The sequence below is a fragment of the Gadus morhua genome, chromosome 4 (genome assembly GCF_902167405.1).
Source record: "Gadus morhua chromosome 4, gadMor3.0, whole genome shotgun sequence".
In the NCBI taxonomy this organism is placed as follows: Eukaryota; Metazoa; Chordata; class Actinopteri; order Gadiformes; family Gadidae; genus Gadus; species Gadus morhua.
In genome coordinates this window covers 41,049,028-41,063,150 of record NC_044051.1, presented here as the reverse complement: position 1 = coordinate 41,063,150, position 14,123 = coordinate 41,049,028, and the positions used below count along the sequence as shown (strand labels likewise).

At 45.5% G+C, this 14,123-nt stretch overlaps 3 protein-coding genes across 4 annotated transcripts; all 3 read right to left on the bottom strand.

Annotated features, from left to right (window-relative positions):
* Positions 1-318: 318 nt before the first annotated feature.
* Positions 319-2,795, bottom strand: LOC115541773 (snaclec agglucetin subunit beta-1-like). Its single transcript, XM_030353613.1, has 4 exons — positions 2,729-2,795; positions 1,588-1,807; positions 1,006-1,175; positions 319-670 (listed from the first exon to the last, which is right to left on the bottom strand). Exons 1-4 carry the CDS (start codon positions 2,793-2,795, stop codon positions 603-605), a joined length of 525 nt encoding a protein of 174 aa, XP_030209473.1. The 3' UTR covers positions 319-602.
* Positions 2,796-6,604: 3,809 nt separating this feature from the next.
* Positions 6,605-8,817, bottom strand: LOC115543070 (zinc finger protein RFP-like). 2 transcript variants are annotated; one of them, XM_030355621.1, is made up of 2 exons: positions 8,662-8,817; positions 6,605-8,494 (listed from the first exon to the last, which is right to left on the bottom strand). In XM_030355621.1, the coding sequence occupies exon 2, from the start codon at positions 8,385-8,387 to the stop codon at positions 6,930-6,932; it is 1,458 nt and encodes a 485-aa protein (XP_030211481.1). In that variant the 5' UTR covers positions 8,388-8,494; positions 8,662-8,817; the 3' UTR covers positions 6,605-6,929. The 2 variants fall into 2 exon arrangements, with proteins under 2 accessions (XP_030211481.1, XP_030211480.1); XM_030355620.1 differs by having other exon boundaries at positions 6,605-8,554; positions 8,662-8,816.
* An 842-nt stretch (positions 8,818-9,659) lies between these two features.
* LOC115543061 (zinc finger protein RFP-like) lies at positions 9,660-11,816 on the bottom strand. Its single transcript, XM_030355612.1, has 2 exons — positions 11,741-11,816; positions 9,660-11,634 (listed from the first exon to the last, which is right to left on the bottom strand). Exon 2 carries the CDS (start codon positions 11,630-11,632, stop codon positions 9,986-9,988), a length of 1,647 nt encoding a protein of 548 aa, XP_030211472.1. The 5' UTR covers positions 11,633-11,634; positions 11,741-11,816; the 3' UTR covers positions 9,660-9,985.
* Positions 11,817-14,123: the final 2,307 nt, after the last annotated feature.

Genomic DNA, 14,123 nt, shown 5'->3' with positions numbered 1-14,123 from the left:
GCTATCCATCATGTGAATACAAGTTTTAATTTTTCTTCTTTTTAGCTGATCTATAAAGCTGATCTTCCAAGTTAGCAATAATCCAAATATATTCCCTTGGCTGTTCCATTTCAGAAATCTCTTTCATACAAAACCTTAAATATTGAAATATGCATTCTAAATGTCAATCAGTGAAGGAATATTTTTTTTGAAACAGTTGAGACATTCAATAACTTATCAAAGGAAACTAAGTTTTTCTCTTTATTTCAGGAATTAAAGACATAGAAATAAAACATGACCAATATTTTATATAGTATTTATATAGCATATTCTATTCTCACAATCTCCACATTTCAATCAAAGGACTAATGCAACGTCAACCAGATCTGCTCATATGGATGTTCAATGATTATATTCTAAAGTAAATAAATTACTTCTACCTACGCTTTTACACGTTCAAGCTATTACAGCACTAATTCCATGGATATACATCTTCCGTGAGTTTGTAAACAAAATGCAGAACTGGTTAGCTACCACAGACAAGCTCTGTGCTAAAGCATTCAGAATCTCCACTACGTATGACTACTTGGGAATCAGTAGTTGCATTCTCCAGCGAGACAAACCTAGTTTTTACAAGTTGGTTTCACTCTTGTTGTACTAAAGAAGCGCACCTTTTTCCCTCCTGTCGGACCTGCGAACAATAGATACAAGAAGGTTAATTAAAGTTGTGTAAAAGACAGAGAGCTCATTTCACTCCTTGTTCAGACTTCTAGGTGGAGCTTAGTACTTGAAAGATCTTTAATATTTCCAGTTTTCCCAAAAAGGAAGCTTCAACCTCTTTTCTTCAACCTGTTTCAAACTTTTAATCATGTCAGACATTCAAAGAAGTTGAGTGAAAAATAAGATCTTATTTGAGAGTCCCTTGTACGCATGTCGCACACGTTGGTGCATGCTTGCAGATTTGAAGGAGGTTCAGCGATTTGGCCGATGAGGACCTGGTTATGGGTCTATAGACTGGACACCGACCTGTGAAACAGATGAAGTTGAGATGTTCCCCACAAAAGCGTTGCCTCCACGTGGAACGTTCTGTCCTGGAAATGCCCCCACATGGGCTGGGCTCCTGTGAGGCCTCGTCCCACTGGGTGAAGTCCATTTGGTCACCGGACATCCAGAACCAAGAGCTTCCTAGAATAGACCTACAGACATGGAAAGAGTTTAAAGTGTTACCCGGGTGGGATAGCAGAGACAAATGTTGAACTTGGCTTATTTTAATGTTAATGTGTAGAAGACTAAGTGATCAGATGGACAGACAGATGATCATAAGGACAGACCTTGATGCTTAAAAGACACTTTAGGCTCAGTTATGGTTCCACTTCGACGCAACATGACGACCACGCAGACGCTTCGACGCAGTCGTGAACCTTTATGGTTCTGCGTCGGGTTTTAGTGAGCGGACCAATCACAGCCCTCGCTGCTGCGTCGCCTCGACGCAAGGCTCCACTTTTCGGGAGGCTCTTGAGGCGAAGGCAAGGACGTTATCGGTCAGTGAACCCCCTTGCGTTGCGTCAACGGGGACCCCATAACTGAGCCGTAAGGCCTGGCCAGTACCTGCGCAGGCCCACCCAGAGATGGCTGGTTGGTGTGAAGGGGGCACGAGCCACCAGATCGTCAACTATCTCCTGCTCCGCCGGGCCCCTGAGAGTCAGCAGGTCCCAGTGATAGTCTCTGCAGTAGAACAGGGCGTCTGACCAGCACAGCCGCTTCCCCACCAGGGTGACGTTCATCCCCACCCCCGGAGTGCTGATGGAGGGGGGAGGGGGGGCCAACTCTAGGGGACCAAAAGACAGCGTTGGGGTGAGGGACCTCCACTCTTGGCCCTGTAAGCGTACAATAAGGTAACTTTGAGCCAGACACCTAATCCCTCCCTAATATTCTACTGAAGATCCCATATAATGCTCTTTTGAGGTTAATAATTGCATTTGGGGGTAGGCCACTACTAGAATAGGGTTACATGCATGTATGTTAGAAATACCTCATAGTATTCTCACATTGTTTCATTTCTGCAAAACCGATTTCTGCGTTTCTCTCGGTGGGCGCGGAATTCCCCCTGGCTCACACTCAGATTTTCTAGTTTAGCAGACATAAAACATGCATACAGTACATACATCTGTGACGGCCACAGATGTTTGTCTGTTTGTAGCCACACAATCTAAATGAATGGAAAAGGGGAAAAAGCATGATATAGCCCCTTTAAGGCCTTTGGTAGACACAAACGTTAAAAAGCGTCATAGCGACACAAAATTAATCACTTGTGTGGGAATTTTAGCAACACTTTATTGACGGCAAAACTAAATCCTCAGACAGTTGACTACGCATTCATTTTTCTCCAAATAAAAAGGGATGGTCACAGTCAAATCTCAGCACACTTGAACTCCACTGATGTGAAGGGCCATGAGGTATCTTCGACCATACATGTGAACACAGACAGCGTACACTTCTGCTCCGTCCGCAGTCATAAAAGTCATGTTTCGCATCAACACAAGTTGATGATGTAAGCAACAGACTACATTTGAATTTGCCAGAACCTCTCGACCGACGCCATACAGTCGCTTTGCATATTATTAAACCGGGTTGGGTTCCAAACCACACGGGTATAACCGGAAACCGTGTTACCCTAACCAAATGTATACACACTCATACACCCATCCCCACACCAATGATGACATTGATTGATAGAATGGGTTCCTACCTCCGTACACTTTGACCTCACACAACCCGCAGGTGGATGAGAACACCTGGTGTATGAGAAAATACATGATCGGTACATCAGGGATAAAACCAGGACAGGGTGTTGTGTTATTGGAAGGGAGGGGGGGGGGGGGGGGGGGGGGGGGGGGGGGGGGGGGGGGTGGCGAGGTAAAGGTGCTTCAGCTAATACCAAAGGTACCATTACCAACAATGTGGATTACCTACCGATGAAACTGCAGATGAGACGACTGGACCCCATGGTACTGCAGAAACAAAATCCCCAGTGACTAATTTATGGATGACGCTATTCTCTAGATACACATCCCCCGATCGAATAATCAGATCAAAGTGAAAATAATAGATTGCTTAAATGTTACAATAACTACTTATTATTGATACTACTACTGTAATCCGTGGAGTTCAACCAATGAGGAGGTCGAGTCCAGTACAGAGGTGCTGGAGTTGTTGTAACTCCAGTTTGAAGAGGATACTCACTAGCAGAGCTCCGCTGTCCTTCTGGGGTGTGTGAGCATTTACATCTATTTTCAGTGACAGATTTGCCTTCTCATTTGCAAATACATCAGCCGACCGGCAGCTTATTTCGAGTATATGAAAAACAGGTTTCCATGATCTTCATTGGGAGGTGTGGAATGGCAGTGCTTGGTGAGGAAATCAGTTGATCCGGTACGTCTAGGGGAGAAAAGGTCATGGAACGAACGCACGCAACGCACCACACTCACCGGTCCTGGCACACAGGCATCTAGATGAAACTCAACCAAACTGACTCTAAAAACAGCGCCGTGTGCAGCGCAGCAATAGAAATAGTGATGCATCTTCTGTCATGACAATGGGGCCTAGTAAAACACTATGCTCACAACAACGGGAATTATAGTTGAAAATACCCCTCGTTGTGGCTGAGGCTTTCCTTATTCAAATCCCCATCATATTGGCTCATGTTCATAAAACTCAATTTAATTTCATTTGTGTAGACCTCAATAACAGTTACAAAAGGGACAATGGGGACAGACAATATAGTTTTGACCCGTTTGATGCTAATTCTTCAGCAGAAAAAAAAATGGACTCGAATGAACGAGTCCGGTTGCATCTGTGCAAACGTGTACGCTACTGTTAAGCAGTAGCGTGTCGTGGGGTTGAAGTCCGGACCTTCAGTAACGAACTGCACCAACGGCCAACGCCCAAACACTCACCAAATAATATGCAAAACTGCATAAAGTCCACAACAAGACAGTTGATCTTCAGCAACAACAACAGCGCACACGCACACCACTTTGCATCACCGCAGAGCTAGAGTAATGCTGCATCACCATGCCAGTGAGTCAACAACAAAGACAGTTGAGTGAGTGTGGCCTTCACAGACGGAGGTGGACACCGTGTTCTTTCTTTCCGTCTTCCTGGCTTTCATTCCATGCGGATCTCTGTACGAATAGCACCAGTGGCGAGCCGCGGTACGGCGTCCATGTCTGTCCTGTAACACTGTGATGGTGTGGAGACATCGTGGGTGGACACCCTCTCTCTAGTGCGGGGCGAGCAGTAAACTGCGGCCGTCCGTCCGTCCTCCGTCTCTAGATTTGTGTTCCCAGAAGACTACGGTGGTCATGTGAGTCCGCAGACTGGGCGAGCGGCGCACGCCACTGGTTGAACGTGCACTGCTCGATGGTTTAATGATGGCTTCAGGTTGAAGACGGCGTGTAGTGGGGCCCTAGCTTTAGACGGGGCCCCACACTGAGGTACCTGGGCAGGAAGAGGCTGGCTGTTTCATTCTGTGTTGTTTTTAATCATTTGTTTGTTTGTTTTCTTTTGCAGGCGTCGCCACGGTGCACACACACACACACACACACACACACACACACACACACACTACACAAGTGGCTCCACTTAGCCTCTGAGCAGCGGGTACATTATTTCAATTTTTTTATTGATATTTTTTGCCTAAACACTGTGTGTGTGTGTGTGTGTGTGTGTGTGTGTGTGTGTGTGTGTGTGTGTGTGTGTGTGTGTGTGTGTGTGTGTGTGTGTGTGTGTGTGTGTGTGTGTGTGCCTGCGTGCCCAGATTCCATACGCTACATCCAATCAGAATGCACCACATCCCCCTGAGTTCTCTGTCCTGCAACCCACATGCTCCGCCTCCTCCCCACCGTCTCTTCCTTATAAGGATTGACTTGATTCTTGAACTGGAATGATGTGGAGCTGCACAGCTCCTTCACAACGGACCGCCGCAGATCCGGATCATCCTCCTCCTCTCATGGTGTGATCCCCCCAACTTCATAGCAAGTCTCGATTGTTGACACAGAAAAAGAAACATCCAGTTGATAATAATCAAAGTATTGGTGGTCTTGCGGTTAAGTGGCTCGACCGATAATTAGAGGATTGTAGGTTCTACTCCCGCCTAAGACGACGTTGAGGTGCCCTTGAGCAAGGCACCTGCACCCCTGGGCGCCGTACTCTGTGGCTGCACGCTCCGAGTGTGGTACTAGTAATAGTAGCACCTGGATGGGTTAAATGCAGGGAAGGAATTTCCCCAAGGGCATTAATAAAGGTTTAATTATTACTATTATTACGAGCGTGAGCGCCGTTGCACCACAGTGATCCACTAGAGCTGAACTCCCCCAGTGGGAGGAGAGCAGAGGTAAGAGAGAGGAGAGGAGGAGGAGAAGAGAGGAGAGGATAGAGGAAAAGAGAGGAGAGCTGACAAGACAGTCTCGGCACTCAGACACGAGGGGAAAATCTTTTAGATTCTGTGCATGGACCCCATTAAACGAAATTCAAACCATTGCCATTCAATTGGGATACTTTCTTCTACTACAGAAGGTGTGTACGCAGATAGTACAGTGCACCCTCTCCTTATGTATGTGTCGAAACAACAAATGCATCCGAGGGTAATTGTAGTGTATTAAGTAATATACATCTGCCTAAAGAAGCTATTTTGTGTAAAGATGCCAATTGTACGAGGGTAGAGCATAAGAGAGACCTCTGTTCCATTTATGACAATGTGGTGTCGGCCCTGTATGATGGTGGTAAACCTTTTCATAAACATGACACACAGAACAAGAAGTCTAACAGCAGACCCGGCTGGAATGAGCATGTAGCGACGTATCATACTGAGGCTTGTGAAGCTTATAAACTCTGGATCATGGCTGGAAAACCTAAGCAAGGATCTGAGCTTGAGCATCAAATGCTTGCCGATGCCAGATCCAAGTATGCTGTGCGTTTCATATCCATAAATGAGCAATACATCTTATACCGTTGGAAAGCCTGTTGAGCTCCCTTTCAAATGGCGCCCCGTTGTAAGGGACAGGCATTTGTAGGATGAGCAGCAGCGCTCAGTGTGTGGGTTGCGCCCATGAAAAATATGCAAAATCTTTTCTGCCATTGCCAAACAGGTTATTGTGCGGTTGCTATGGACACTTGTTTTGAGCTGTTGGCACGCCCAGGTGCTGCCAATCAGGTGCCTGACTGGGCAACTTCAAGCTTGTGTTCTGCAAAAACAAGTTGCAGCATTATTTGGAGTGAGCCCTAGTACCCTCTCCAAACTGGAGGCTAAGATCCATATAACGGGGGACGCCTGGAGACGGAGAGAGGAGTGATGACAAGTGGGGCAACCCCGATCGGCGGCGGCTGAGTTATTCAAAGGAGACTCTCAAACAAGAGTTGCGGGTCAGCGACCCCCCCACTGTACTCACACACATGGGGAGAATCTTGACATGTAGCAACTGTACGTTTTGTCTTACACATGTTGGGTTGTTGTATGGTGGACATTAAGAGTCATTGACTCATCAGCTGTTTTTCCATTTTTATTAACATCAGAAAAGTATTTTTACATTTGATTATGTTGGCATTCATGATTACGACATATAAACTAACAATAATGTTTAGATGATTATGAAATACAATTCAATCCTGAAACCATGCTATACATGACTGCAACCACTAACAACTGTATAGCAGTAAACCTTAAAAGACTGGAGCAAACAGACAATGAAGAATATAATGTTATATAATTATTTAGAATGGGTTATCATTTATAATAGTCTGGGTTCACTTCCTACTGAATTACTCCTTGTTGTATGACAGCAGTACGATATTAATACAGTTCTCTCAGATCTCACATGGTAGAGATTCTAATTCAGGAAACAGCATTAGTTGTTTTGGTCGTTGGATTATTTTACTATCAAACAAAGGTCCTAGTCTGTTTGATTGACAGGTGAGATGATCAGGGGGGCAGAGTTTATACCTTCCGCATGTAAACATGGACCGAGGATTGGATAGAGAGGCTCAGTAAAGCTGCAGCCAGTAGCAGAGTAGACATGAACCCCTGCTTCCACATCATAGAAGGAGACCAGACCCTCATCATAATCAACAAACACCCCCACCTTCTGGAGCTCAGCTCTCAGAGGGAGATGGACATCAGAGTCATCATTGAATACAAACTCATCCTTGTTGAAGTAAAGAGTCCAGTAACCTGTATCAGGGGTCACTATGATCAGATCTTTTCTGTTGATGGACTCTCTGGCCACTCCTACACACCATCGAGTCTTGTCTTTAACCTGGACCTCAAAGTAAAATCTCCCTGAGAAGCTCTGCCTCGTGAGAACACGTATCTTTTTTGTAAATCTCTTAGGGTTGTCTGGAAGTTCCTTCCACACACCTCCATCATGTACTTGTTTCCAATCCTCAGACAGGATGAGACGGGGGTGAGCTGTATCAGGATCCAGAGTCACCTCTACTGAATACTGCTGGACCCTTTTCAGTTCAGCATCATCACGCAGCTTCTTCATCTCCATGTTCAGTGTCTCCTCCAGCTGATCCAGGGATCTCCTCAAGGTCCCTACGTATGACGGAGGACGGACCTCCACCGTGGTCCAGTCCCTGGTGGGTGGAGAATCCTTCAGGGATCTGAAGGTCTGGAGGAAGTGGAGGTGGTCTTCAGTGTGTGAGAGCTGCTTCACCTCTGAGCTTCTATTGGTCAGATCTTCTATTTCCTGCTCCAGCTCTTTGATGAGGTCTTCAGCTTGTTTCTCTGTGGATTTCAGTTTCTCTTTAACCATTTGCTTGAGGTCATCCTGGCACTTTTCAATGCAGCGCTTCAGAGCAGTGAGGATGTGCACACCATCGGCTATCTCTCTGTCTGCATCTGCTTTGCTGCGGTTAACTGTGTCTTTAATCTCCTGAATATTATTTAGTCTCTCCTGGATCATCTGCTGGACTTCAGCCTCTATCTTCCCCAGCTGGGCCGTCTTCACTTCATATTCCTCCGTTAGAGGTACAACAGGATGGGACTTGTGGTCTGTCTCTGTGCAGAACTGACATACACACACCTGTTCAGTCTGGCAGAAGAGCTCCAGAGGTTGATTGTGTTTCTTACACATCCTGTCTTCCAGACGGTCCATAGGCTCGACCAGCCGATGTTTCTTCAGGACTTCGACTCTCAGATGTGGCTCCAGGTGGGCTTGGCAGAAAGACATAAGACACACTAGGCAGGACTTCATGGCCTTCAGCTGGGTCCCAGTACAGACGTCACAGGGAACTTCTCCGGGTTTAACAGAGAGCTGATCTTTTACTCGTATGGATGTTTGAAACTGAGCGGCCAGCTCTGATAAGAGGGTATTAATCCGTAAATCAGGTCTTGTGTTGAAAGCCATGTTGCAAAGAGGACATTTGAACTTTACTTGTTCATCCCAGTGATTTGTAATACAGGTTCTGCAGAAGTTGTGTCCACATGGTGTGGAAACTGGACTGTTGAACACATCTAGACAGATGGAACATGAAAAGTTCTCTTCAGACCAGGAAGCGTTGGCACGGGCCATTCCTAGACACAGACGACAAGGTTTATGTATTGAGCAATCCCATTATTTGTGTTATTCCTGACTGCAAAAATGTTTTTAACTTATCTCAAAGTTGTGCTGCTTTACTCACCTTGTTGTTGTTTCTGTCTGTCGGACTATTTAATGCGTGTTATTATCTCCTGAAAGAGAGAACTGCTTACACGTCGGGGTGCTTTAGGTTTCGTTTCCTCAACATGACGTCCTCTCCCCTCCTCTCCTAACACCTGGCTCCGCCCCTTCGGCACGTGAGAGCAGCACAGCACTTCATTCATTCACTGTGTCGGCCTCTTCAAATGCGTTGATGTGTGTTCTCTCCTTTCTGGAGTTAAGAGAGAGCCGATGCAGAACGAGAGACATGATTCGATGGTTATTTACAACTGGGATCATCGTTGTTGATCTATTTGGGTTTCCGGGGCTTCCCCGAATACTTTTTATCCAACCCCGATCCGATTTCAACAGAAACAGGTCACAGAGAGCAAAGTGCTGTTCATTGGCGCTACGCTGCTGTAGGAACTCTCCCCGATGTGCACGCGCAAAGTGCACACACGAGTGGCAGAGCTGAGGGCAGCAGGCAGCGATACGGTCTGGTCAGTGGTGGATTTCCTTTTGCTTTTGGAAAGCTTGCTGCGTTTGAAGTACTAGTGCACCCCCTGCTGGTAAAAGTGGGTCTCACACACGCACAGAAGACACAGACACACACACACACACACACACACACACACACACACACACACACACACACACACACACACAATGTATGAGACACAATGAAGGAACTAAGAGGGGAAGAAAAAGCGCGAGAGAGAGAGAGAGAGAGAGAGAGAGAGAGAGAGAGAGAGAGAGAGAGAGAGAGAGAGAGAGAGAGAGAGAGAGAGAGAGAGAGAGAGAGAGAGAGAGAGGGGGGGGGGGAAGTGTAAGGAGAATGTGGCTATTCTGAGTAAACATTGTATGCAGAATTTACCTATTCTACTGAATAAATATTGTACCTATTCTACGGAATAAATATTGTATTCACAATGTACCTATTCCACAGAAAATTACCCCATTCTTCTTTTTGTAAATTTTATTGAAATAAAAATCAAACATACATTTGATTGTTATCATTCATTATTGAGAAATATAAACAAATAAAATCTTCTTTTTTTTTAAACGAGCCATTTTCAACATTTTCTACTTGCTGCAAACATTTATAATTTGATATTGGTAAACGTATAAAACATTCTGTAATTCAGACATTGATCATAAATGTATATGTATTGTAATCATGGGTTATATTTAATAAAAGTAATGGTTATTATTTCATTGAATTCATCCTTGTTAAATGACATCAGTCAAACAACAAAAGAGTTATCTCGGAACTCATATAGTAGAGATTCTAATTCCGGAAACAACATTAGTTGTAAAGGTTGTTTTGATTATTTTACTATCAAACAAATGTCCTGGTCTGTTTGATTGACAGGTGAGATGACCATAGGGGCAGAGTTGTTACCTTTATAATCATTGTTGCATGGGCAAAGGAATGGATAGAGAGGCTCACTGAAGGTGCAGCCAGTAGCAGAGTAGATATGAACCCTGGCTTCCACATCATAAAAGGAGACCAGACCCTCATCATAATCAACAAACACACCCACCTTCTGGAGCTCAGCTCTTGGAGGGAGACGGACAGCATGGTGATCATTAAATACCAACACATCCTTGTTGAAGTAAAGAGTCCAATAACCTGTCTCAGGGGTCAATATAATCCAATCTTTTCTGTTGATGGACTCTCTGGCCACTCCTAACCCCCATCCAGTCCTGTCTTTAACCTGGACCTCAAAGTAAAATCTCCCTGAGAAGCTCTGCCTCGTGTGAACACATCTACCCAGTCTAAATCTCTTAGGGTTGTCTGGGAGTTTCTTCCTCCCACCTCCATCGTGTACTTGTTTGCCATCCTCAGAGAGTATGAGACAGGGATGAGCTGTATCAGGATCCAGAGTCACATCTACTTCATACTGCTGGACCCTCTTCAGTTCAGCATCACGCAGCTTCTTCATCTCCATGTTCAGTGTCTCCTCCAGCTGATCCAGGGATCTCCTCAAGGTCCCTACGTATGACGGAGGACGGACCTCCACCGTCGTCCAGTCCCTGGTGGGTGGAGGATCCTTCAGGGATCTGAAGGCCTGGAGGAAGTGGAGGTGGTCTTCAGTGTGTGAGAGCTGCTTCACATCTGAGCTTCTATTGGTCAGATCTTCTATTTCCTGCTCCAGCTCTTTGATAAGGTGTTCAGCTTGTTTCTCTGTGGATTTCAGTTTCTCTTTAACCATTTGGTTGAGGTCATCCTGGCACTTTTCAATGCAGCGCTTCAGAGCAGTGAGGATCTGCACACCATCGGCTATCTCTCTGTCTGCATCTGCTTTGCTGCGGTTAACTGTGTCTATAATCTCCTGAATATAATTTAGCCTCTCATGGATCATCTGCTGGACTTCAGCCTCTATCTTCCCCAGCTGGGCCGTCTTCACTTCATATTCCTCCTTTAGAGGTACAACAGGATGGGACTTGTGGTCTGTCTCTTTGCAGAACTGACACACAGACACCTGATCAGTCCGGCAGAAGAGCTCCAGAAGTTGATTGTGTTTCTTACACATCCTGTCTTCCAGACGGTCCATAGGCTCGACCAGCCGATGTTTCTTCAGGATTTCGACTCTCTGATGTGGCTCCAGGTGGGTTTGGCAGTAAGAGATAAGACACACTAGGCAGGACTTCACGGCCTTCAGCTGGGTCCCAGTACAGACGTCACAGGGAACTTCTCCGGGTTTAACACAGAGCTGATCTTTTACTCGTATGGATGTTTGAAACTGAGCGGCCAGCTCTGATAAGAGGGTATTAATCCTTAAATCAGGTCTTCTTTTGAAAGCCTTATTGCAAAGAGGGCACTTGAAATTGACTTGTTCATCCCAGGTCTTTGTAATACAGGTTTTGCAGAAGTTGTGTCCACATGGTGTGGAAACTGGTCTGTTGAACACATCTAGACAGATGCAACATGAAAAGTTCTCTTCAGACCCGGAAGTGTTAGCAGAGGCCATTCCTAGACACAGACGACAAGGTTTATGGATTGAGCAAGTCCATTCTTTTTTTAATTCACTAAGGAAGAGAGGTTTTAACTTCTCTGAAAGTTATGCTGCTTCACTCACCTTGTTGTTGTTTCTGTCTGTCAGACTACTTGTTTCAAAATAAGTTTTCTTTTCCTCCTGAAAGAGAGAACGGCTTCCACGTCAGATTGACTTGGCTTCTGGGAATGTTACGTTTTGTTTCCTCGTCAAGTCGTCCTCTCCTCTCCTCCCCTAACACCTGGCTCCTCCCCTAACACCTGGCTCCTCCCCTAACACCTTGCCCTGCCAACACGGATGCACAGTTCACTGACATTCATGCGCTGTTCTTTCAAATATATTTAAAAACAGAATATAGGACAAAGCACAGACAAAGTGATGGTGCAAACAAGACCGGAGACATTGTGGTGATTTAATGGTGATTTGCTACTGTAACCGGGATTGAGAGCTATTCTAAAACAATTCACTTGAATTGACTTTCCCCGAGGCTGGTATTTTCTCTACTGTCTTCTTAAAAACAACCCTTCCCTGTGTGTCCAGGTTGTGTGTGCTAGTGTGGTTTGTGATTTAATAATTAGTTAACGCTGGTAGTTATATAAGGCTCATCCCTAACCTCATTGAACAGCTGCATCATGAGGCTCAGGGTAGGGCAGACCAACCAGACCAACAAGTTCCCAATTCAGAGACAACACAGTCAATGCCAGCGACAAAAAAACAAACCTAAATTGTGCTGTGGCAGTTAACAATGTCACATTATAACCGGTGTATTATGGGTAGCTTTTACGTACCAGGGACAAACAGTGTGAAAATCTGAAGTGATGGACAACTGGCTTAATAGTTTAGTTATATTTGTTATTTAGCCTTATCAAGGTGTGATTGAGCAACATTATTTTCCACTCATCCAATGCGGTCTTACATCATTTCAATACATGGATTTCCTTATATTCCTTTGAGCCAACTGAATGGGTGGAGTCTGCTTTCCCTCCTGGCTCCGTTGCCAAGCAGGTGACCAAAAGCCATGCACTCACCTTATAGTGACAGTCCAGCTGAATCAAGCTACAGTGTTATTACAGAAACAGCTAATTGAATACCTTTCTACCTGTGTTGTCCGGACAGCCAGATGGAAATCAAATTGGAGCTGTTCCCGAGAATCAGAATGTGAAGAATGCATTCTGGCTGAGGTCTGGCTGACAGTCGTTTTCCATTGCGACGTGGGGCTTGATTGCAGATCAGGGGTCTCATTTATAAAACTGTGCGTGGGATCGTTACTAAAAATGTGCGTACGCCCAGAAGCCAAGTTTTGCGTGCGCCAAAAAATATTCGGATTTATAAAACACTGCGTACGCACACCTGTACGCAATCTTTGCTTTATAAATCACATACTGACTACAATTGTGCGCAGCTGAATCAGCTTCACGTTCCGCCCTCTACACACCCCTTTTTAACCATAAATGGTCAATGCAAATGACCTCATGAATGCGATCTGCATATAAAACAGACTCAGATGCAAGAATTATGTCTTGTTGGAAACAATAGCAGAAGTACTGAGAAAATCAAAAAAGCGACATTTCACGGAGGTTGAAGTGGAGACACTTGTGGGTGAGATCGAGGCCCGAAAGGTAGTTTTGTTCGGCGGTCACGGGATTGGGATCGCCAACAACAAAAAGCAGAGTGAGTGGCAACATGTTGCTGCAGCAGTGAACTCTGTCAGTAGCACGGAGCGCACTTTCCCAGAATTAAAAAAAGAAGTGGTCTGACATAGAGTTACATATTTTTATGTAGCCTACCAATAAATCGTTATGGTCCCTAAATACCCTCTCCCTCCGAATCCTGCCATTTGCATGGTCCGCCAGAAGTGCCATATGGTGCAGCATTACCACGGCGCTCACCTCTGTATTTATAGGGTTACGGTAATAAGACTGACGAGAACGCCTTGGATAATCAGTTTGTAATCACCCACGTAAAATGTTCTTGAACATAACCCCTTTTTAATGCCTGATTTGTCATGAAAAGCATCAAGAGTAACGGACAACGATTGTGATGAGGAGTGTGGCTTGGTTTTTCACACTTGATTTAATTGACATTTGATTATGTGTTTACAGTCTCATCTCATCTCATTTTCGTCCGCTTATCTGGGGTCGGGTCGCGGGGGGAGCAGCTCAAGCAGGGGGCCCCAGACTTCCCCTTCCCGGGCCACATTGAGCAGCTCTGACGGGGGGATCCCGAGGCGCTCCCAGGCCAGTGTTGAGATATAATCTCTCCACCTAGTCCTGGGTCTTCCCCGAGGTCTCCTCCCCACTGGACGTGCCTGAAACACCTCCCAAGGAAGGCGCCAAGTGGGCATCCTTACCAGATGCCCGAACCACCTCAGCTGACTCCTTTCTAAGTAAAGGATCAGCGGCTCTAATCCGAGTTCCTCACGGATGGCTGAGCTTCTCACCCTATCCCTAAGGGAGACGCCAGCCAC

Excerpts from the sequence above, each read along its gene's own strand:
- LOC115541773 (XM_030353613.1), bottom strand. The coding sequence starts at position 2,795 with ATGTATTTTCTCATACACCAGGTGTTCTCATCCACCTGCGGGTTGTGT. Across the intron at positions 1,176-1,587 it reads CTCTGGGTGGGCCTGCGCAG|GTCTATTCTAGGAAGCTCTT; the intron begins GTACTGGCCAGG and ends CCATGTCTGTAG. Across the intron at positions 671-1,005 it reads CAACTTCATCTGTTTCACAG|GTCCGACAGGAGGGAAAAAG; the intron begins GTCGGTGTCCAG and ends TATTGTTCGCAG.
- LOC115543070 (XM_030355620.1), bottom strand. The coding sequence starts at position 8,552 with ATGGCCCGTGCCAACGCTTCCTGGTCTGAAGAGAACTTTTCATGTTCC.
- LOC115543061 (XM_030355612.1), bottom strand. The coding sequence starts at position 11,632 with ATGGCCTCTGCTAACACTTCCGGGTCTGAAGAGAACTTTTCATGTTGC.